The sequence below is a fragment of the Myzus persicae genome, unplaced genomic scaffold (assembly GCF_001856785.1).
Source record: "Myzus persicae strain clone G006 unplaced genomic scaffold, MPER_G0061.0, whole genome shotgun sequence".
Lineage (NCBI taxonomy): Eukaryota > Metazoa > Arthropoda > Insecta > Hemiptera > Aphididae > Myzus > Myzus persicae.
This window is the reverse complement of record NW_019100634.1, coordinates 1-24674: the sequence shown is the minus strand read 5'-3', so window position 1 is coordinate 24674 and position 24674 is coordinate 1. Positions and strand designations below refer to the sequence as shown.

The 24674-nt window shown below is 32.7% G+C and overlaps 2 protein-coding genes and 1 pseudogene across 2 annotated transcripts; 2 read left to right on the top strand and 1 right to left on the bottom strand.

The window, feature by feature from the left end:
* Positions 1–1078: 1078 nt before the first annotated feature.
* Positions 1079–1663, bottom strand: LOC111037886. The gene has a single exon (XM_022320733.1). The coding sequence runs from the start codon at positions 1661–1663 to the stop codon at positions 1079–1081; it is 585 nt and encodes a 194-aa protein (XP_022176425.1).
* A 5438-nt stretch (positions 1664–7101) lies between these two features.
* On the top strand, positions 7102–18234 carry LOC111037905 (annotated as a pseudogene).
* Positions 18235–19380: 1146 nt separating this feature from the next.
* Positions 19381–21799, top strand: LOC111037879. The gene is made up of 4 exons (XM_022320724.1): positions 19381–20027; positions 20105–20308; positions 20548–20718; positions 21297–21799. The coding sequence occupies exons 1-4, from the start codon at positions 19976–19978 to the stop codon at positions 21797–21799; spliced, it is 930 nt and encodes a 309-aa protein (XP_022176416.1). The 5' UTR covers positions 19381–19975.
* Positions 21800–24674: the final 2875 nt, after the last annotated feature.

Below are 24674 nucleotides of genomic sequence, written 5' to 3'. Positions count from 1 at the left end.
AGCATTGATTAGAATAAAAGTGATTTAGAGGCTATAACGAAATAAATTTCAAACAGTCAGAAGTATATAGGTACCTACGCCATAGCTATTAAATAAGAATAAATTTATTAACATAATAACATGAATACATATTATTAGGTATAGAGAGTATATTACAGTATAGAAGAGCCCCATCGCTTATTGTTTTCACGACTCTCTTAATAGTACTGTTGTCTGTTTTGTTTAACAAACAATAATAACGAAATCTTTTGAAACAATTTTTTTTCTCTACAATCAACATGCCTTATAAGAATCGGTCAAATGTTTTCCTACGCATAAATTGATAACCATTCTGTATTAAAAAATCGTCTTCGTGTTCACCTTGGATTGCATAACAAAAACGCAAAACCTATAACGTTATTAGTTCATAACAACCCACAAATTTAGTACCTATATATGTTTATTACTGATTAGTGGCACACCCAAAGGCGCATTCAGCCCATGTTACTGGGTCGAGTGGGTCGACCAGCTGGTTTAAACTTTGTTTTAAACGTACCAATTTGTATACATATTCCAAAAGAACGTAAAAGGAGAAAAAATGTGATATTGCGTAAAACAGACCTGGGTATAAAAATTTATGAGAACTCGCTGCTATAGTAATACCTACTATTAATTATTACAATAGAACGTTGCACATGTAAGTACCTACTACCTATATCATTATTTTTTTGCATCGAAATATAATAGATTTCAGAGACTTTAACGCTGTAGTATCGTGTACGATTTACATGTTAGTTATAATTTGCAATGTTAGAAAACAAGTTGCATTTAGAACAAGTGATGGGAATAAAGTAGTGATGTCAAAAATCCGGATTTTTGGATATCCGGATTATCCGGATATCCGAATCCAAAATTTAATAACCGAATAATCCGAATAATCCGAATAATTCGAATAATTTAAATGTTTATATAGGTAAATATCTAATCTAATTATTATAAAGGAAGGTTTCAAAAATATGTTGACGGTTGATGCAGTTGGTAGTAGTTATAATAATGTTTTATTTCATATTATAGAATATAGATCATGTCTTAGCAAATATTAAATATTTAAATAATAACAATAATTTTGATTATGTAGTGTACTGATTTTGTTTTCTAAAGCATTTGTTCGTTTTGGAGAGTGCCTAAAAGCAGCAACTATGTCTGAGGCTAATTTTAATAAATGGCTACACATTCTATTCTCAAGACCTTTATTAATAGATAATTGCAATGTATGGGCGGCACACGGACTTGAATAAATATCACGTTCTTGTAATTTTCGTACAGCATTAGTTACATTTGCAGCATTATCGTGACTTATCCCTATGACTTTACCGGTTAAATTCCATGTTTCAATCATATTAATTAAACTGTCTTGTATATTATCTGCCGTATGGTTTTCTCGCATTTCTTCAAACCCTAATACTTGAGTACATAGTTCCCAATTTTCATTAAAGTAGTGACATGTGATTGTTATATAAGAATCTACAGCCAAAGACGTCCAGCCATCCGTAGTTAATGCTACACCTTTTATATTTTCTAGATTACGCTTTAGTTCCATCATTTTATCATCATACATTTTTTCAATACGAACGATGATTGTATTTCTACATGGTACTTTATAGTCTGGTTCAATAACTGACATCAATTTTCGAAATCCTTTGTTTTTCTACCGTACTAAATGGTAGCATATCCATTGTAATCATTTGACAAATACTCTGAGTAATCAGTTCGGCACGACTTTTATCTACAGGTCTAAATTTAATTGCAGTTGAAACATGAGATCTCTTTAAACGTTTTTGGGGTGGTTGTGATACTACTGTTGGTAATTGGTATTGATGTCGAAGATGACATATCTGAAGATGTCGATATCTGTTCTGTTTCGCTACTTAAGTTTAAAATTTAGAAATTTTAAAAAGAATATTATATAATCGTTGTATTACCTATTTTTAACATAAAATAATTAATGATGGCTTACCTCTCCTCAGTTAATTGTACTGCATCGATTCCATTATTAGTATTATGCCACGATTTGTAGTGATACCACAAAGAAGAAGTAGACCCCATATTTTTCAAAATTTGACTACATATTTTACACGTCGCTGTTTCATTTGTTTCACCGTGATTAAAATATTTCCAAACGTTACTACGATTCATAGTTATTGTTCAAACGATATTAATATAAAATAAAATAATTAAGCAAATATTTATATTAATATTGTCTTATGATGTTGATAGTTGACGAATAAAATACAGACAGAACGAAAATTAACATTAAATGCCATTACGACTAAATCGATCATAAAATCGACAGTTGAAATAATTTTATCTAATCAAAATATAATCTAGCACTAATATCCACAATAAGATAAAACTTACATTGCAAAAACGTATTAAAGCCTAATATGTTTGAGATAATTTAATACTCTCAACGATAAATAATTCCATAACATATTATGATAAAATGATATAACTTTACTAACATTTTTGAGTCAATGAGTCAAACTATTATTTTTTAATTTTAATTTTTACCGTCTTAAATGAAACAGTCTAATACTTATAAATTAAATAACAAATAATTAATCAACAAGTTTAAAATATCCGGATTATTCGGATAATTCGGATTTTATCCGTTTATTATTTGGATTTGAATATCCGGATTATCCGAATAGTATTGGAATCCGGATATTAGTGACACCACTAGAATAAAGCTCACCTGCGAGCGAGTGCAAAATTCCTGGTTTCTGACCGCACCTTAAATACGCGTATTTTAATAAAACACAATCAACTATAATTCCACATAAATTTTACAATTTAAAAAAAATTTAGTACCCGGCCTTTATTTGCATTTCACATGCATCCCTGTGTGTAATTAAGTGATTTTGACTTTTATGCGATAGTATTTTAATAATCCCAAGTGCGATATCATAAATCACAATTATACTTCTACGATATTATGTTTAAGAGACTAGGTACATCAAAATATAAGTTATTTAGTTCAAACGTATAGTGACGTCACAAATTAGAGTTCTACGCAATTGTTATTTGTAATATTACACACGGAAAAAAATAATTTTGGTATGGTAAAAGGTTAAAAATATGATAGTTGATATTACCATAATATATATGCCTGTTTGGTGAAAAATACAATGTAGTTTTAGTTTATTAACTTATAGTTAAATTTTCCAAATAAATATGTGCACTAAATATTTCTGAAAGTTATATCAACCATGTTAGTATGTTTGTTGTATATGGGCATTATTTTCTTCGTCTATATACACTGTACAGTGTACATAGGCGACCATAATAACACGCGTGCCAGTTGTAGCCACTGCTAATGCACACACTCAACCAAAAATCATTAGTAAAATTAATAATATACATTTATCGTTTTTTAATAACTATACGTTTGTTAAAATAATAATAATTGTATCATATTTACAAAAGCATTATTGAATGTGTTAACGATATATTTAAAATAAAGATCTTCATTCGTTCAATTTAATAAATAATCATATTATGAATTAACAGAGTAAGTTTATTAAATTAATAGAGAAATTATTGTTTTGATAATAGTATGTTTAAATAGTAAAAATTATATCTAACGAAGTAACTATTCATACATGTAATTTCATGAATGGTATGTTTAATTCAACTATATAATATTATTTTATTTTAATAGTGGGTTTATACGTATTTAAAAATAATTTTGGATTTCTCGTTATCACCCGTTTTCCATATATGGAGATATTATATTGTTATAATACAATTATAAATATAACTAATAAACATAATTTTATAATATGTTTATTAAATCAATGAACAAATTGTTGTTTTGATTAAAGTATGATCAAAATTGCACATGATACCTAACCTCTTTTTTCACAATAACGAAAATTAATAATTATAATAATTTGTGATCGGTCGATATTGCTCTGCCTTGCTCTGATACTTACTATAGTCTACAGTTATAGCTATATTATACATAATTACGAGTGCAAATGTTTTCACGTCAACAGGATTATTACCAGACAACTTGTAAGAAGTAAGTACCATCATTTACTTTAACATAATCACAATTTTGAATATTTTTATTCTGATTTAAATAGGCTATCAATACTGCTTTATACTGGATTAAGTTTAAATTTTGAAAAAGTTGGTAGGTAACTAGTTAAACAATTATTAAATTTACCTACGTATAATATTACTTATAGCCTATAGGTACACATATTTTATAAACATTTGATTTTGTAAAAAATAAATTCATAGTGAATCAAGTTTTTGAATCTATATATTAAATTAAAATACACACACATATATAATATATATATATATATATATATATAAATAGTAATTACTAATTTGTTAAAACTAATAATAATTAACAATGAATTGTTTTATTTGTAAACAACATATTTCAAAATTCTCCTCACTTTTGGTCCATTATAAAATAATTCATTTATTGAAATCTTCTAGTACATATGAATGTACACAAAGCCAGTGTACACAATTATTTCAAAACTTAAATAGTTTCAAAAAACATACAATAAAAAAGCATCTTATCATCAATTCTAATACAACTAATACAAGCAATATTAACAATGATATTAATACTTCTTTAGAAGTTCAAAATAGTACAACTCAAAATTTAAATACAGTTGATAGAATGTCCTATGAAAATGAATCCATACAAAATAATAATTCTATACCTCAAGTAAATCATTATAATAATTGTATTCCTCTTGATACAGCTCTTACTTCATTCCAAGATTCTGCTCTTAAATTTACAATATCACTAATCAGTAATAATAATTTTTCTAGAAAAAATGCTTTTGATATTCAAAGAGGTATAGAAGAAAGCTTGATAAAACCATTGGTGAATTTACTTAATGAATTTCTTAAAGATACAATTAAATTGCCCGCAACGTTATCACAATTTAATAAAATTACATCAATATTATCAAATCCATTTGAATGGTGTAATTCTGAATATAAGTTAAATAATTGGTTGTCTGAAAACAACTTGTATGAAGAAACTCGGCAATTTACTATTAATAGTGAAACAAATTTAGTATATAACTCAGGAGAAACATTTTATGGTGATAAAATTGCAAAGGGTGTTTTGCTACCAATCAAATTTCAATTAAAAAAATATTTTGAATTCAATAATAATAATAATTTAAATACATCTTTAAAACATTATGAATATTTAATGAATACTTCAGGTGATAATTCAATAAAACATTATGTACATGGAAAACAATGGAAGGAAAAAGTTTCTCTGTTTAATAATAAAATTGTTATTCCATATTTCATGTATATTGACGATTTTGAGATAAACAATCCGCTAGGTTCACATGCTTCTGTTCAATCCCTTGCAGCAATATACTATAGTTTTCCATTATTAGATCAATCGAAACTTAATAACATCCACTTAGCTGCATTAATAAAAACAGTCAATATGAAGGAGTTTGGTAATAATTTGTCTCTTCAAAAATTGATAGATGAATTAAATGATATTGAAGTTAATGGTATTAGTATATGTACACCAGAAGGTAACAAACAAGTACATTTCATTTTAGGGCTTTTTATTGGGGACAATCTTGCATTAAATAGCATAAGTGAGTTTAGTAAATCGTTTTCAGCAAATTACTTTTGTAGATTTTGCACAGCTCATAAATCCTTAACTCATATATTATGTGAGGAAAATGATTCATTACTTCGTAATAATGTAAACTACTCTGAAGATGTCAATAAAAATAATTTTAAAGAGACTGGTATTTATAGTGAATCAATTTTAAATAATATAACTTCCTTTCACATTGTGAAAAACTTTAGCGTAGACATAATGCATGATCTTTTTGAAGGCATTTGTCATTACAACATGTGCCACATAATACATTATTACACAGAGTTGGTTAAAATATTTTCTTTAGAAGAGTTAAATTTTAGGAAACAAAATTTTAATTATGGATGCATTGAAATTGGCAATATTTCTCCTCCTATTAAAACTATTCACTTAAAAAAATTTCATTTAAAAATGTCAGCTCGTGAGATGATGACATTTGTACATTATTTTTCTTTAATAGTTGGTGATTTAATTCCTGAAGATGATGCAGTATGGTTATTTTACTTAAATTTTTTGGAAATAGTTGATACTCTACTCTCAAACCAATTTACTCAAAATTCAATCCTTCTCTTAAAAAATAATATAAAACAACACAACTCTGATTATATTTTATTATTTCAAGACAATTTAAAACCAAAACATCATTTATTAACACATTATCCAACAATAATTCTAAATTCAGGACCTCCCAAACATTTTTGGTGTTTTAGGTATGAGGCAAAACATAAGGAAATGAAAATATATGCGCATGTGATAACTTCAAGAAAAAATATTTCTTTAACACTGGCAAAAAAATTTCAATTTAAATTTATAAATAATATATTAAATGATTATCCTTATGAATGTGTAAAAGAAATGAGACATAAAATCTGTACTAATCACAATATATTAATACAAAGAAATTTAGGTCTGTCTATTGATGAATTTGATTGCTACTCTCAAGTTGAGTTAAAAGGTACAACTTATAAAGTAGATTATTTAGTGTCCAATTTTACTGATGACCTTTGTTTGTATGAAATATTAGAAATTGTTTTCGTTAAAATAAATGGTAATATTAAATTTATTGTGAATCAAGTCCAAATTGAAAACTATAATTCTCATTTAAAAGCATACCAGGTTAATAATATTAATAACTTTAAATTTATTTTGAGCCCCAAGAACTTTAGTGGACCACCAATTAATACCAATAAGACATTTAAAGGGGATTTGATGATTCGATTAAAAGAATATTATTAATTGTTAATTATTATTAGTAATATCACTTTAATAATGTAACTTATAATGTATATTTATTTTTTATTAGTACCTACACATTTTTTTTTTTTTCATTGTTAATAACATGCTTTTGTATTATTATTATTCACATTTTGTATTTGTTTAATATTTTTTTTTTTTTTTTTTTAAATTAAGTTTAATACTTATACCTAGTATTACCTACATACAATTTTATTAAAATGGAACTACAAAATAACAAGTTATTTGATGTGGACAGTGATGATAGTATAATAAATGTATTTACAAACATGAGTTATAATGATAGTATTCACTCATCCCAACACACAAATAATAATTTTACTGACCAATTGCAAATTACCACTGAGCCTTCAATTGATACATCTAATTACGAGGACAATTTTATGTTAAAAAAAATTCTCACGGACTGGAAAGTTGAAATTGTGTATCAAAGATGTTTAGGTAAGAACACCTAAAGAGAATAATTATAAATTAACTAGGTACTATAATTAGGTAGTACTATAGGTGCTACTGGGTATCCTGAATAACTTAATGATAAAAAAAATGATAATATTACTTTGTTCTCAGATCAGCAAATTGATGTTGAAACATTACAGTACATACAAAATCATCATATACCAATGTTATTGAATGATTTTCCACTTGGTGTCATGATAAGATTTGAGCATCATGTGAAGAAATATCAAAACCTTTCAAATAATCAAATACCAGAAATAAATTCAAAAATTACTACAACAAATGATTTGCCTTGTACTTCAGTTCAACCTAAGGCTTCTGAAAAAAAAAAAAGGAAACTATTGAACTAGTACAAATGTTATCAAATAATATTCAAGGTTCTTTAATATTTGACTATTTTAAAAACCATAACATGTTAAATGACAGTTGCCGAAATTTACTGATTGAGATTATCATAAGTGATTTGATAAAGAAGGACTTGACTATGACAATAAAATTAGCAAATTATATTGCCGATGCTATTGTTACTGTTTTTCCATCTGAAATAAAATTAAATATTTTCCTTTAATAAAACTCATAAATTACCTATTATTACTACATTCACTAGGTTTGTGACACAACTTTTTTTAAATGCATTCTGTGAACTTTAGACCTATACAATTATATGGGTAATTTGTTATATTGAGAAGATGGTGCCGTGACCTAAACTTTTAATCTCAAAACTTAAAAAAAAAAAAAAATACATACATATATATACCGTAAAATGGGGTGACTTCGGACATGCGGGGTGACTCCGGACAAAACCATATTTTTGTAGTTTTCTTATCATTTTGGATTACAAGTTTGATAAAAGTTGAAAACTGATACTCCACGTTCATATCTATTATTATGTGGTGACACGACCGGTATCACCACTCGTTATCACGAGTCAGCCCGGCCCGGCGGTCGTAGTTGTTTTTATATTCTCTTTGTATTGTTTTGTATATATGTTCCTTGATTTATTGTAAACTTCGCGAATTATTTTCCCCACCGACTTGTTCGACGGTCAAGCTACCCTCGAGCTTTAGTCCCGCGATTTTGTCCGCCACTCTGTTTTTCGACGCCCGACTCGTCAAAACCCTTTTTTTGTCTCGTTTGTTGTTTTAATCTGCACGTCTACGAATATACCCATGTTCAGCACCACGAACGTGCTCGAACCTCTTTTGAATTGTTTCTTTTTTTTCTAACGTTTTTTTTTGTTTCGTAAAATAATAAAATAAACTCGATACGGACCACGTATTCGCTTTACGCTGAATTTTACTGCGTTATTAATTACTCTCCTCTGTTTCCTACGCACGAACAGATTGTTGGTTGATTACCGGGTCGTAACACTGCGCGCCCCGACGTAATCGCCACATTGGTGACCTCAAGTCTCTGGTAGTCGTTTCTCACGCCGACCCTCTTCGCACGAAGTTTCCGTCGTAGTATTCATCCACTTCAATCCGTTATCCCCACGTGGTCAAGACGCAGTATGGTTTTCACGAGTGATTCGGCCACGCCAGTGAACGTTCCGGTGGTAACGGTCACTACCAGCCCGATGATGATGGCAACAACCTCCTCGGGTCAAGCGCCGATGGTGACAAGCGCTGAAGTTACTTCAGTCGCAAGCGTTCGTCTCCCGGGTTTTTGGCGTCACGCGCCCAGGCAGTGGTTCACGCACGCGGACGCAGTATTTCACACCAGCCGCGTGAAGTCCGATATGTCGCGCGTCAACCACGTGCTGGCATCGCTGGACGACGAAGGCATCCGCGCGGTCTCCGACTTGCTCGGCATCGACGTTTCATACAGTCTGGTTCGAGAACGACTCGTCAATACATATCTAGCGCCACAGGCCGCTCGCTTCCAGTCTCTCGTCCAACCCGGAGGCATGGGAGATCGCACACCATCCCGACTCCTCCGAGACATGCGGGACGTTTACCCCGAAGGCATGTCGGACGCGACACTGCAGCAGTTTTGGTTGGCCAAACTACCAACGGCTGTACGCACCGTTATCGCGGGTTTTTCCGGGCCACTCGACACTTTGGCAGAACGAGCGGACCGAATATTCGAAGCGTGCGATGCCCGAGAGGTCGCGGAAGCCCAGACCGCACCACGTGCACGTTGCGCCGCCGTTTTCCCGCCGCAACACGACATGGGACCAGCGCCAAATACCTCGGCACCCTCACGCATACAGTCAACTCTCGAGACGCGCGTCCTATCGCTCGAAGCCACGATCGCGAACTTGACCGCGCAGCTTTCTCAAATGGCGTCAGCTCAGGCTTCACAGCCAACGTCATCGAACCGCGCTCCTTCCGCGCGCGCAGTGCAGTTTTTAACGCCCGCACCAGCAACGTCCGCCGCAACCGGTTGGTGCTACTACCATTCGCGCTACGGCTCCGACGCGCGAAAGTGCCGCGCTCCGTGCACCTACGCCCCTACGATTAAAAATTGAGGGAGCGGCGGTGTTATCTGAACACCTCGCCGCACCTCATTCACGACGACTTTTCGTCGCCGACCAACACACCGGACGCCGATTTCTAGTCGACTCCGGTGCCGAAATCTCTCTCCTTCCCGGTTCCTCTTCAAAATTTAGAAACCTAAATAATTCATCACTTTCGACGCTAAATTTAATCGCCGCAAACGGCTCACAAATCAAAACCTACGGGCCAAAACAACTACAGCTCGATCTTGGTCTAAACCGCGTTTTCACATGGACTTTCGAACTGGCCGACGTGGGACGACCTATCCTCGGAGCCGATTTCCTGCACTACTATGGATTACTTTTGGATATCCGACGCAGCCGTCTCGTCGACACCTCACACAGATTTTCCGTCAAAGCCGCGCTCGCTCCAGACACAGCACCGGCCGTTATTTGCGCCATCACACGACCGACGAAGTGGACGTCGCTGCTTTTGGATTTCCCAGAGGTGACACGCGAATCGCCCGTGCCGGCAAAATTTTTACACGGTACAGTGCACGAAATACTTACTAACGGCCCGCCGCTTTTCGCGCGTCCCCGTCGACTACCGCCCGACCGGCTAACGATAGCTCGCCGCGAGTTCGAATTTATGCGGCAGAAAGGTATTTGTCGACCTTCCTCAAGCCCGTGGGCCAGCCCGCTATTGCTGGTGGCCAAAAAAGACGGAACGTTCCGCCCTTGCGGTGACTATCGACGACTGAACGCGGTCACCATCGCCGACTGATACCCGTTACCACATTTACACGATTTTACGTCGAATCTCGCCGGGAAAGCAGTGTTCACCAAACTCGATCTCGTACGAGCGTATCATCAAGTGCCTATCGCCCCAAAAGACGTTCCCAAGACCGCCGTCACGACGCCTTTCGGTCTATTCGACTTCCCCGTGATGTGTTTCGGGTTACGCAACGCCGCGCAGACTTTCCAACGACTCATCAACGAAGTTTTACGCGGTCTGGATTTCGCGTTTGCCTATATCGACGACGTACTCATCGCCTCACGCGACGAGGTCGAGCACGAGAATCACGTTCGCGCAGTTTTCGACCGTTTCCAAAAATACGGCATCGCGATCAACCCGGTCAAGTGTGTTTTCGCAACGAACGAGATGCCTTTTCTTGGTCACGTCGTCGACAAGAATGCTTGCCGGCCCAATGCAGAACGCGTCGCAGCTATACGCGAGTGGGCACTCCCGGAGACCAAGAAGCAGTTACAACGTTTTCTCGGGTCAGTCAACTTTTATCATCGCTTTATTCCGAACGCCGCCTCAATGCAATCCCCGCTATACGATATGACGAGCGCTATCAAAAAACAAGACGGTCGCCTCTAATGGTCAGCCGAATCGCGCAGCTGTTTCGACGTTTGCCGACAAGCACTCGCAGACACCGCACGTCTTGCGCATTTACGGTCGGACGCGGTGTTGCGCCTCAGCACGGACGCATCGAACATCGCCGTGGGCGCCGTGCTCGAACAAAAGGTCAACGACCTGTGGCAACCGCTTGGTTTTTTCTCTAAAAAGCTATCACCCGCCGAGCAAAAATACAGCACGTACGACAGAGAACTCCTCGCCGCGTATCTGGGCACGCGACATTTCGTGCACCTCATCGAAGGACGACACACAACGTTACGCACGGACCATAAACCTCTCACGTATATGTTTACGCTCAAGACCGAGAAAATCGTCGATCGACAGGTTCGACAGATTTCGTTTATGTCGCAATTTTTTCACGACGTCGAATACGTCCAGGGCAAGGACAACACAGTCCCCGACGCGCTATCAAGAATCGAAATCGCCGAAAGTACCGAGTTGCCGACTCTACGACAATGGGCCCTCGACCAGGCCGCCGACCCGCAGCTTCAGCAGATCATCGCCGACAACACGACGAGTTCGTTACGTATTCAACCGCGCGAATCTGTCGATGGGGTAATATACGCGGATTACTCAACAGGCAGCGCGCGTATGTTCGTGCCGTTTATTCATCGTCGCCGTGTTTTCACCGCGTTGCATGGGCAAGCGCACGGCGGACAACGCGCCACTCTACGTCTTATCAAGTCAAGATACTGCTGGCCAGATATGAATCGCGAGATTAACAGGTGGACACGTTGTTGCGAACAGTGCCAGCGCGCGAAGGTAAATAAACACACGTCGTCTCCGATCACGCCTTTCGCTCCACCTGAGCGCCGTTTTGGACATATTCACGTTGATATCGTCGGACCACTTCCGCAGTCGAACAATTTCAAGTACCTGCTCACCGTCGTCGACCGATATACGCGCTGGCCCGAAGCTTGGCCAATCGAAAATATGTCAGCTTACGCCGTCGCGCAGTTGCTCACGACTCAGTGGATCGCACGTTTTGGCGTGCCCGACATCATCACCACTGATCAGGGTCGACAGTTCGAGTCCGAACTTTTTCAAAATCTCATGGCGACATTCGGCATTCAGCACGTGAGAACTTCGCCTTACCACCCGATTGCCAATGGGTTGGTAGAACGCCTCCATCGAACGATTAAGGCCGCGTTAACCGCCCACGAGTCGCCTCACTGGAGCACCAAATTACCGATCGTGCTTCTCGCGCTGCGTAACACAGTGAAGGAAGACATCGGACATTCACCAGCCGAATTGTTCTACGGCACAACCTTGCGACTCCCAGGCGAGTATTTTCACGCAGCACCTCCCGAGCCGAGACCACTGGAGCTGGTCGTCGCACTACGCGAGGCAATGGGACAACTCCGATATACGCCGGGTGCGAACCACGCCACCCGACGCACTACGTTCGTACCAGCCGACCTAAGTCAGGTCAGTCATGTTTTTGTACGAATCGACGCCGTCAAGCCGCCACTTCAACCGCGTTACGAGGGCCCGCTCGCTGTTCTCGAGCGCCGAGAAAAGACGTTCAAGGTGCAGCGCGACCATTCCGAGGTTTGGATTTCAATCGACCGACTCAAGCCGGCTTTCATCGCACGCGAGGATCCAGTCGCCGACCATTCATACGCCATTCCAATCAACGACGTCGCCCGCCTTTCTTTTCCGGGGGGGGAGTAATGTGGTGACACGACCGGTATCACCACTCGTTATCACGAGTCAGCCCGGCCCGGCGGTCGTAGTTGTTTTTATATTCTCTTTGTATTGTTTTGTATATATGTTCCGTGATTTATTGTAAACTTCGCGAATTATTTTCCCCACCGACTTGTTCGACGGTCAAGCTACCCTCGAGCTTTAGTCCCGCGATTTTGTCCGCCACTCTGTTTTTCGACGCCCGACTCGTCAAAACCCTTTTTTTGTCTCGTTTGTTGTTTTAATCTGCACGTCTACGAATATACCCATGTTCAGCACCACGAACGTGCTCGAACCTCTTTTGAATTGTTTCTTTTTTTTCTAACGTTTTTTTTTGTTTCGTAAAATAATAAAATAAACTCGATACGGACCACGTATTCGCTTTACGCTGAATTTTACTGCGTTATTAATTACTCTCCTCTGTTTCCTACGCACGAACAGATTGTTGGTTGATTACCGGGTCGTAACACTGCGCGCCCCGACGTAATCGCCACTATTACCTCCATAGAAAATAATATTTATTGATAACATAATATTATCATACCTTATGTTATAGAGGTAAATACAAGATGATCTATTTTTAGATTTAAAAATTATCGAACTGATAACATCTGTAGAACAACAACAAATAAACATATTTGATTGCGGTTTTCGGCAATCGGCTCGCAAATTTATCAGCTATAATTTACGTGTGTTAAAATAGTTTATTTATTTATTCATACACTGTAGTGCTACATTCTTTAAATTTTTTCAAAACGCGGGGTGACTCCGGACAGGAAAATTACGATGCCCAGATCATACAAAAAAACGGTAGGTGGCCGTTCTTATCAGAATTACGATCATAATATACTTAAAAATGCAGTTAATGCCGTTCGTTACAAAAAAATGTCAATTCGACGTGCTTCTGAAGCGTTCGGAATACCAAAAAGTACATTATGTGACCATTTAAATACAAAAACAATTATAAGAAAGCCTGGTGGACAAACCATTTTAAGCACCGACGAGGAAAGTCGACTTGTAGAAGGGTTACTGAAATGTTCTGAGTGGGGCTTCCCCATGAAGTGCCGTGACATTCAGTTAGTTGTTAAATCGTATTTAGACAGATTGGGTAAAAGTTCAAATAATTGTAATAAATTCAATAATAATTTGCCTGGAAAAGATTGGGTTGAATTATTTTTGAAAAGAAATAATACTCTCACACTACGATTTGGTGAAAATATTAAGCGTGTGAGAGCAGCTGTATCGACATCTGTTTTAAATGAATATTTTGATAACCTGAATGAAGTTTTAAAATATGTCCCTCCAGATAATATTTTCAATTATGACGAGACAAATTTTGTCGATGACCCAGGTAAAAAACTTGTTGTGGTAAGACGAGGTACCAAGCACCCAGAAGTTATAAAAGATACCTCCAAAACAAGTGTATCAGTTATGTTTTGTGTGTCGGCTGACGGAAAAATGCTACCACCCTACACAGTTTATAAGGCTAAACATATTTATCCAACGTGGATTGAAGGTGGTGTAGAAGGAGCAGGCTATAATCGGAACGATAGTGGGTGGTTTGATATGCCCATATTTGAGGATTGGTTTGTAACATGTTTTTTACCGGCTTGTCGTAATTTGGACGGACCTAAGGTTATAATTGGTGATAATTTAGCGAGTCATTTATCATTAGAAGTAATTCAACTTTGTGAAAAAAATAACATTCATTTTGTATTACTTCCCCCAAATGCAACACACTTGTGTCAACCACTCGACGTCGCTGTTTTTAGACCGATTAAAAGATGTTGGCGAAATACTTTAGATACTTGGAAAGTCAAAAACTCAGGAACAATACCTAAATCCGAATTTCCCAAACTACTTCGAAATACTTTAGAATCATTAAGTGAAACTATGCAAAACAATATTAAGTCAGGATTTAGTGCAACAGGTATCTACCCGTTCAATAAGCAAAAAGTTTTAAATAAAGTTCCGAGTCGATCTGAAAATAACGATGATGATTTATCGTCAAGGTCATGGACTGATAAATTTGTTGATATTTTGTCCGATGTAAGAAATAAAAAAGGTACAGTAAAAAAATGTAGAGGAAAAAAAATCAATGTATCTGCAGGAAAAAGTGTAAGAATAGATGATATTAAAAAAAAAGACGAACTACATGATATTGATGACCTAGATGACCCCGACAGCGTTCGGGAAGAAAATTCAATTGATATTTATGCACCTTCTACCAGTGGGACACAAGGCAACGATTTCTCAAAAATAATTAACGAAGAAGATTGCATTGATCCAAATATTGTGCTAAAAAAGGGTGATTTTATTATTGTTAAATATGAAACAAATAAACGAAATATTATGTATATTGGACAAGTGGAAATGGAAAAATCTCCATTGATATACGTGAATTTTTTGAGACAAAAAACAAGTGCACTAGAAGGGTCATATTTCGTTTTTCCACAAGTCAAAGATAAGAGTAATATCACAAAACTGCAAGTAGTACGAAAATTAGTGCCCACTAAAATAATGAAACGAGGACGTTTTATTTTTGACAATATTGATACAACTAATTTTCATTAAAAAAATAAAATAAATTTATAATTTACATACCTACCTAATATAACATTTGTTGATATTTTTATAAAAGTAAAAAATTTTTTTTTGTGAAGTTTTTCAAAATATTGAATAAAATACGTAGTATTTATGATAAAGTTATGTTTTTTTTTTTGTTTAATTCGTTACGTTTTTTTTAAAAATATCTATACTGTCCGAAGTCAACCATTGTAATTCTTACATCGGTTTTTAATGAAATTTAATACGTGTCCGAAGTCACCCCATTTTGCGGGTGACTCCGGACAGTGTTCAACTTTTAAAAAAAGTGTGAACTTTAAAGACTTTTATGATTATTCTTCTGCTATATGATTTCAACATACCTAAAGAATATTGCATATTTTTTTCATAATTTTAGAAACAATATATTGAGGTTAATTTTTGAAAAAAGGTTCAAATCTGTCCGGAGTCACCCCATTTTACTATATATATAATATACATATATATCTAACATAAATAAATCAATGAAAAGTGTAGCCGCTGGGTTACTTCTTTTATCAAGCAAATCATGTCTTCTTACTTATTTTAGCTCATATTCTTATTGTAAAACTAATTTACAGATTGTATATATACAATAAAAAAACAAAAAAAAAAAAAAATTTGTTATATTAATTCTTATTTGATTCATATAGGATGTTTATTTTATGAAGGACTCAATAAACAAAAGTCCCAAAGGTAAATTGTACAGTAAATATTTCAACACAGTACGTACTATGAAACAAAATGGATTAATACCAGTTATTCATAAAGAGCCAAGTCAATTAAAAACAAATGTATCCCGTACCATGGATGTCCTGAACAGCTCTTTTGGTAATTTTTAATACCTATTTTAATCAAACACATAATTAATTTTTATTTAAATATTCAGTGTACTTTGTTAATAAAATACAATATTATAAATAGTAAAACACAAACACACACATATATGTATATATATATATATATATTATACTATTATAATTACCTGTATGCGTTTATACTATTATTATATGTATTATTCCATATCTATATACAATATAAATGGCTCAAGGATAATTATTTATTTAATAAGAGGCTTAAAAATCAATTAAAAATGCTACCATAATTTTGGTTTAATATCTATATTAATAATGCACAACATTTGTTTTATTCATTTAGAAATTGAACCTGACTCAGAACAGTATAGTTCTTATTTATCAGATAAAGATATGACTTGGCCAGAAATCGAAGACATTTGGAAAAAAACTATAAATTTTAGACTTCATTTCCTTAAAAATAATAATCCAACAGAAATATTCAATAAATGTCAGCATTACACTAAACCAATGGGCTATAAACTAGTAAGTTTTTAAATACAAACTTATAAAATACTAGCAAATATCCGTTACAATAATTTTTATTAAATAAAAGCTATTATGAAAAAAAAAATGTAATTTTATTTATAATAATGAATTATTATTTGTACACATTATAGATAGATATTGATTTCCATCATATTCAAACTAATTGTAGCAATTTTGGAATGACATTTGAAAACTCATCATCCAAATTGATTTCGATTTTAAATCTTAAAGTGAAAGATGGTGGAAGCAAAAAATTATTGGAGACCTTAAAAAATACTACAAATATATCAGATAGTAAGTTTTTCTTATAGTATTATAACAATTGTTTATACTTTATCAGTTGTAATAGTTGTATTTGATTAAATAGTACATTTGATATTATTGTATTATCCTTTACTTTTCACATTGTTGACCTTCTATGTCAGGGGTGGCCAAATGGTCGATCGCGATTGACTGGTCGATCTTGGACGATTTCCAAGTCGATCCCTCTTGTTAGAATTTATTAATTATTCTTATACATTTGTCATTTAGTAGATTCAATTATTAAATAGATATATTTCGAATTAACCTGTTAGTGTGAAATGGCATTTTCTCACATGAAAGTTATAAAAGCTGAGTAGGTTAGGTTTAGACTTTAGCACAGCGTCTTCGCTTGCCATGATATGCAACGACACACTTCTACATCAATAGTAAAATTTTAATAAATTTTAAAATTATTTAGAAATTTAATGTGAAACACTCATTTTAGATAACCTAACACTTTAATTTTATTATTTATATATGTATGTTTATAATTAATATTAAATAATTTTTTACATTAGTTGATCCTAAAAGAAAAAAATATACCCTCAGTAGATCTTAATCAAAAAAAGTTTGGCCACCCCTGTTCTATATATTATATTATAATTTATAACATATTATATATTTTGTAATTTAATTTTCAGATTCAAAAACCCTAATAATAATGTACTTACTACATAGTATTTTTATTCCAACATCGAGAAAAGTCACTATAGATGATAATGGCAAAAAATCAATCACCAAATACAGCATTAAAGATTCACAGAACACATTTATTAAAATATGCGATACATCAGCAGAAATGGAAGCGGTAATTGTAAAATTGGGGCAAAAGGGGGCTATTCCACCTTGCATCTTGGTAATTGGCTCGCTAAATGACCCCAAACAAATATTGGTTTATTTTGATAGTATTAAATATGTTGTATTTTCTTCATCAAAAGCGTTTGATATCTGCTTTAAAATATACCACGTGTTTAATATTGAATATCCCATGGAATCAATTGATGTATGGCTATTCATCCAAACATTCTTTTATAATTTACATACTAAATATGATAAGACTTCTAGTTTATTGAAACAAGTAACTGCAGAATTAAAACATTAGTATTTTATAAGCAATACCTATGTTTTTTGTATTATTTTTTTAATTTCCTACTCATCAATTTTTTTTATTAATATTTATATACTTATGTAGGTCTTATATTGTACCTAAACTGTTCTTATATTTATATTATTTTTTTATTTTAAATAAGTATTATAAGTTTTAATACATAACATTTTTTAAAAGTTTAAATCTATTTTGAAGCAATTTATATTGTTTTTTTTATTTAAAATATGTCTTATAAGATATGATACATAACATTTTTTAAAAGTTTAAACCTATTTTTAAGCAATTTATATTGTTTTTTTTATTTTAAATATGTGTAATAAGATATGATACATAACATTTTTTTAAAGTTTAAATCTATTTTACTTGTTAACATATTATTTAGTAATAATTTATAAATATAACTTGTTATCTGTATACTATATTATAATGTATGCAATGTTTTTAAATAAAAAGTTTGTAATAATATTGTTCATTACTGTTTGTTTAATTTATTATTTAACTCAAAGTGAAATAGTTGGTAAGTATATCGTTCATATTTGTTAAATGTAATAATATATTATATACATTATAAATAGATTATAATATATATTTGAACTGTAATTAAATTATGCAAATCATATATATTATAATTTGTATTAGGTATTCTATTCAATGCAATATTCATTATAATATAATATTTAAATTAAACAAATAATATTTTCAAAACCATAAATATTTAATTAATTCAACAATTTGGTTTTACTGAAATAAATATATTTTTGTTAAATTTATTAGTAAAAGTTTTGGTCCAATAACTTGGGTTTGTTAAAATAAATAGTACTTTGTTAATTCAATAATCAAAGTATATAAAATATATCAAATTTATATTAGAATTAATAAAGATCTTAGTTAAACTAACAAAGTTCCATTTTAATCGGTTTATGTTTTTATACAATATGTTGATAAAACATTTTGTTAAATCTACAATGTTACTTATCAAAGTGTGCATTTAATAAAATTCACATCCTCATATCAATAATTGTTTTATGGAACGTATATTAACAAAGATTTTATTGCATCAACCTATATTATCATTGAAATTACAGGTATTTTATGTTCAGTGCACATAGAAATGGGATAGTTAAATTAACTCCTAACTCTGATGTCACATACTAGAAACTCGGTTTAATCGGGTTTGTTGTTAAATGAAATCTTAATGGAACGTTGATATAACTGTCAAGTGTTGAGCATTAAACATTCTAAAGCAACAAACTGTAAATAGAAAATTAAAATACTTCGTTGTCGTGTTGTAATTTATTTATGCTTCGATTAAAATTAATAGGTCTCATTTAAAAAATGTTGAAATAGTTAATTTTAAAATTGTATTGAGTTTGTTTTAAGAATGTAATAGCTATATAGCTATGCTGGACAACGTCTACACCAAATCGCACGAATTCGACATTCGTATGTCCAGGGTGGTGCAACTTTATAGGAGCGTTTTGTACCGTGTATAGTTCTATCGTACAACCACCGTTAGCGCTGATGGTCGTGGGCCAATCAGCGTTTAGTCCATATATTCCATAAGAGATTAAGAGATAAGTTTAAAGTTATAAGTTATAACTGACTTTCTCGGCTCCTTCCTGTCATTCCGCAATTCCGCATTTGAGTATTTGACTCTCAGCATTGTGAATACTACCTAACGTTTTTTAACGTATACTATTTTTATATTAACATAATATTATTATTATTTTCAATTATGCCACCCAAAAATTCATCGAAATGTGTTGTGAATGATTGTAAGTCAAAAGGTATGTAACGATAATATAGTACTTCTATTCTAGTATCTAGTACCTACTATTAATTAGTAATTTGGTTTATGTATTAGATGTTATTTGTCACCGATTTCCGAATCCAAAAACGGACATGCAAAGATTGGTACAGTGGATGAATATAATAGGCTTGAAGAACTTGGATCCAGAATCGGTCTATAACAAAAAATTTATTTGTGAGAAACATTTTACGAGTGATTGCTCAAGTCCTGGCACAAAAAGGCTTAATGCTAATGCCTACCCTTCAATCAATTTGACAAGTATGTACTAATATCTAATGTTTTTGATGTTATTGCTGAATCCTGGATAATAGTACTAAAGGGTATAAATGAGTGGTTGATATACAATTATAAATTGTTGTCAACATTGATATATGTATTTTTAAATTTTCTTTTTTTTTCTTATTTTATTCTTTGGCCTTTTTTTACCGATTAACGTTATAATTATTAACTTATAGTGTGTAGTAAGTAATAAATTAACTAAATTAAATTTGTTTAAGATTTAAATGTTGAACTGCCAATTTACACTCCACCATCAACGTTAAATGTGTCTTCTGGCTCTGAAATTGTAGGAGATTCTTGTGAACGATCTGTCCAATCTCAACTTGATGATTCCTGTGTATCTGGAATACATCTATTAGACACTTCATTCATCAACAATGATTTAATAGGTATGATTCCTATATTTTATAATTGATTTTTTTTTATATATAGTTAAAAATATTTATTAATATTAAGTGCACTGCCGTATTAACAATGCTTTATATAGATGATAGCGATGCTTTAGTTAGTTGTAGCAATTTCCCTTATGCTAATGCTGATGCTAATGCCAGAACTGTCACTAAAACTGCTCGACCTTGCTATTCTCCAAAATATACAGTTGTGAAGAAGAATCCAGGTTAATAATATTTTTATTTTGATGATCATGTATGTTGTGTTTTTTTTAGGTTTCTATATAATGCATTACTTACCTATCCTTGTAATTTATTTTTATGGTTACCAATTTATAAGAAATTAATTAAAAATCATTAAATAATAATATAAAAATTAAGGTATTAGATAGAACTCAAAGATACTTTTTGAAAGTATCTTTTTAACTTTAACTTTCTAACTAGTTAATACCCAGCTTTGATAAAAATATATAACTTGTATATTGCATGCATAAATAGAAATTTAAACAATTAGATAACCAAACACTTATTGAGATATTAGCCACTTTGTATTGACTAATACCATCTTATACTTATAGGATTATTAGCAAGCATTGGTCTTAAAAATTGCAAACAGCTTACTCCCAAATGTAAGATGTTATATTCTGTAACAAATAAGTTGTTAAAAAAGCAACGTCGCTTTAATGGTGTGAAACAACTATTTAAGAGTCGGTTACGCGCAGCTGAACAATTTAGCGAAACTTACTTAAAAAGAAAACTGGCTGATAAAGTTACCCCTTCTGCCTCGCTGTTTACTCGTCTGCAACTTCGAGAAACTCAAAAGAAGAAAAAGGGCCATAGATTTACATTAGAAGAGAAGTTGTTAAGTCTTTCAATCTATAAAAAGAGTCCAAAATGTTATAGATTGCTTTCTATCATATTTACATTACCTAGCAAACGAACATTAAATAATATTCTTAGTAGTTTACATATTGGCCCGGGAGTTTCCTCTTTAGTGATGCATGTTCTAAAAGAGAATGTTCAAAAACTGAAACCCACGGAGCGGTATGTTGCAAGTATTCAAAGACAATGTAATGTATAAATATAATATACTAATACATTTTTTTTTTTTAGGTATTGTTCTCTAATTTTTGATGAAATCTCATTGAGTAGCGGGCTTCATTACAATGCATCGACTGATGAAATAGATGGTTTTGTTAACTCTGGTAATTATAAAAGCCAAGAACTAGCAGACCATGCTATAGTTTTTATGATTAGAGGAATTAAAAAGAAATTTAAACAGCCAGTGGCTTTTTCATTTTGCCAGGGTGCTACTCAACAGCACAAATTAGTGAGGCTGCTTAAAGAAGTTAGTTAAATATTAAGTAATACAAATTTGATGTATTTAATATGTTGTACATTTGTTATTAAAGGTTATACAGAAAGTACACGAAACAGGTCTTAGGGTAGTAGCAACAATATGTGACCAAGGGAAAAGCAACGAAGGCGCAATAAGATTGTTGAATAATGAAACCAGAAAATACTATCTTCAAAACCATGCTGACCAAGACCATAGACAAGAGTTTTATGAGGTGCCATTGAAAAATGATGAAAGAATAAAAATTATTCACATATTTGATGTTCCTCATCTCCTAAAATGTACTCGAAACAATTTATTGAACAAAAATCTACATTTTGAAATGAACGGTACTAAACGAGTAGCCAAGTGGGAACATCTACAACAACTATATAGTGTTGATAGTTCTATACCAGATGCCAAAATGTTGCCCAGGTTGACTGACAATCATGTAGTTCCTGAAAAAATATACAAAATGAAAGTACGCTACGCAACTCAGGTCTTTAGTCAAAGAGTATCAGCTATTATGAATTTCCTTGCTTGTAAGTTTTAATTTTTAGTACCTATAATATTAAAATTTTAAATAATTTTGAATATTTTTTTCTTTGACTTTAGCAAAAAGGATAATTGAACCCAGTGCTGTAGATACAGCAGAAATATTTTTATTCTTTGATAAATTGTTTGATTCAATGAATGGTTGCTTCAGTAAAGTTATTGAAGGAAAAATTTATCGCACTGCTGTGACAAAAAATTCTGTACATCATCAATTATGGTCAGATAGCTTGAAAGTTTTGAGTTCAATGTGCTTTTATACACCAAATGGCAAACGTGTAAATGTTCCCACAGTTAGAAATTGGATAACAACAATAAAAGGTATGTTTATTATAATACAATGCAACTCACAATCTATTATCTAATATTAATACATTTGCACTTGTTTTGTTCACAGGGTTTCAAACATTGTCAAAACTATTTTCAGAAAAGGGTATTAAATCAATACTTCCTAGACATTTGAACCAAGACCCAATTGAAAATTTGTTTGGTGCTGTACGGAGTCTTGGCTGTGAAAATCCTTCTTCCAGCTCATTTATATCAGCATACAAAACTCTATTACTAAATAATCTTATCTCGTCTCAATCACCAGGCGCCAACTGCGAAGATTTCACTGAAAATACATTGGTCTCTTACCAGAATTTTTTTTTGAGCAACCAAAAACCACCTACACTAGTGAACCTAGCTGTTGATTTACCTGTTAAACTTCAAAGGAATCTAGATGGCCAAACTAATCACTTAACCGATTTAACCCACACATATATTGCTGGTTTTATTGCCAAAAAGTTAAACCGAGAAATGTTCAAAAACTGCGATCAATGTTTAAAAAAAATTTGTTCTAACCAGGTGACTCGAGAACATGAATTGATAACTGCCAGAGAATATAAAGCCAATAAAATTATGTCTTTGAAGTACCCTGCGACCGAGTTTCGTGTACTCATTCATAATATAATGGTGTATATAAGTGGCGTTTTACCATCTAAATGTCACTCTCCTGAAATAGGAAAGATATTGCTCAAAGAAATCATGGCCAATTATGATTTAACAATGTTACATTGCTCAAACCACGATGAATTGTTTACAATAAAAATTGCCAAATCCATTATTAAGCTGTTAATCAACCTCTGGTGTACTAATGTGAACCGTGTGTTGCATGGCAAACGTTCAATTAATAAAGAAGAAAGTGATTTTATCAAGAAACTTGCGCATGAATGGTATACTAAACACTCCAAAAAGAAAATTATTCATGGCAAGTATAACCAAGTATAATCTATTTTTTTTTTATTATTATTATTTAATAAAATTTGTATTTGTTTTTTTTTTTAATTATTCAAATCAATTAGTAAGTGTGCAGTTGATACTACTTAATGTTTAATATTTATGATTATAATTACATAATGTTGTATTACTGAATAATATGCATTGTACATTTATTTTTTACCAACTTAACCATTGATTATTATATTATTATGTATAATCAATGATATTATTATTAATTGTTATTTAAAGTATTATTTATATTATACATTTTTAACTAAGTTATGTATATTGATAATAATAATGTGATATAACTTAAATAAAATAATCTCTTATTAGTAAATGAATTTTATTTATTTATTACTATTGTAATATTATATTTTTTATAGTAGAATTATAAATTATAAATTAATAAATAATAACAAAAAAAAACTATCGATAGTTAAAAAAATCGATATCGATACGACAGTAACTATCGATAGTAACGCCGTCTTAGTAGTGTCGTACAACCACCGGGAGCGCTCGAATACGGTTCGTTTTTATAACATAGGAGTTGCCTATCTATTATATTATACTTATCTATGTCCGTGGCTTTAATTGAACATACATTAGGTGCATAACCATCTAATGTTATAATGCATATATGCCCTTGTATGCAGTGTAGGGATAAATATTGTTGAATTATTATTTTTATTATTTAAATGTCGATTAAATAGGTAATGTCCATTAAGTATTAGGTTAAAATAATAAAATCGCATTTATAGCAATAACAAAAAAGTGAATTCTTCAAATGTTTCCTGTGTGGCTGTGT

What these genes read in the sequence shown, in the direction of transcription:
- LOC111037886 (XM_022320733.1), bottom strand. Translation starts at nt 1,663, where the DNA reads ATGTCAGTTATTGAACCAGACTATAAAGTACCATGTAGAAATACAATC.
- LOC111037879 (XM_022320724.1), top strand. Translation starts at nt 19,976, where the DNA reads ATGCCACCCAAAAATTCATCGAAATGTGTTGTGAATGATTGTAAGTCA. An exon ending in GAATGATTGTAAGTCAAAAG is followed by an intron (nt 20,028 to 20,104) that starts GTATGTAACGAT and finishes TTTATGTATTAG; the next exon opens with ATGTTATTTGTCACCGATTT. An exon ending in CCCTTCAATCAATTTGACAA is followed by an intron (nt 20,309 to 20,547) that starts GTATGTACTAAT and finishes AATTTGTTTAAG; the next exon opens with ATTTAAATGTTGAACTGCCA.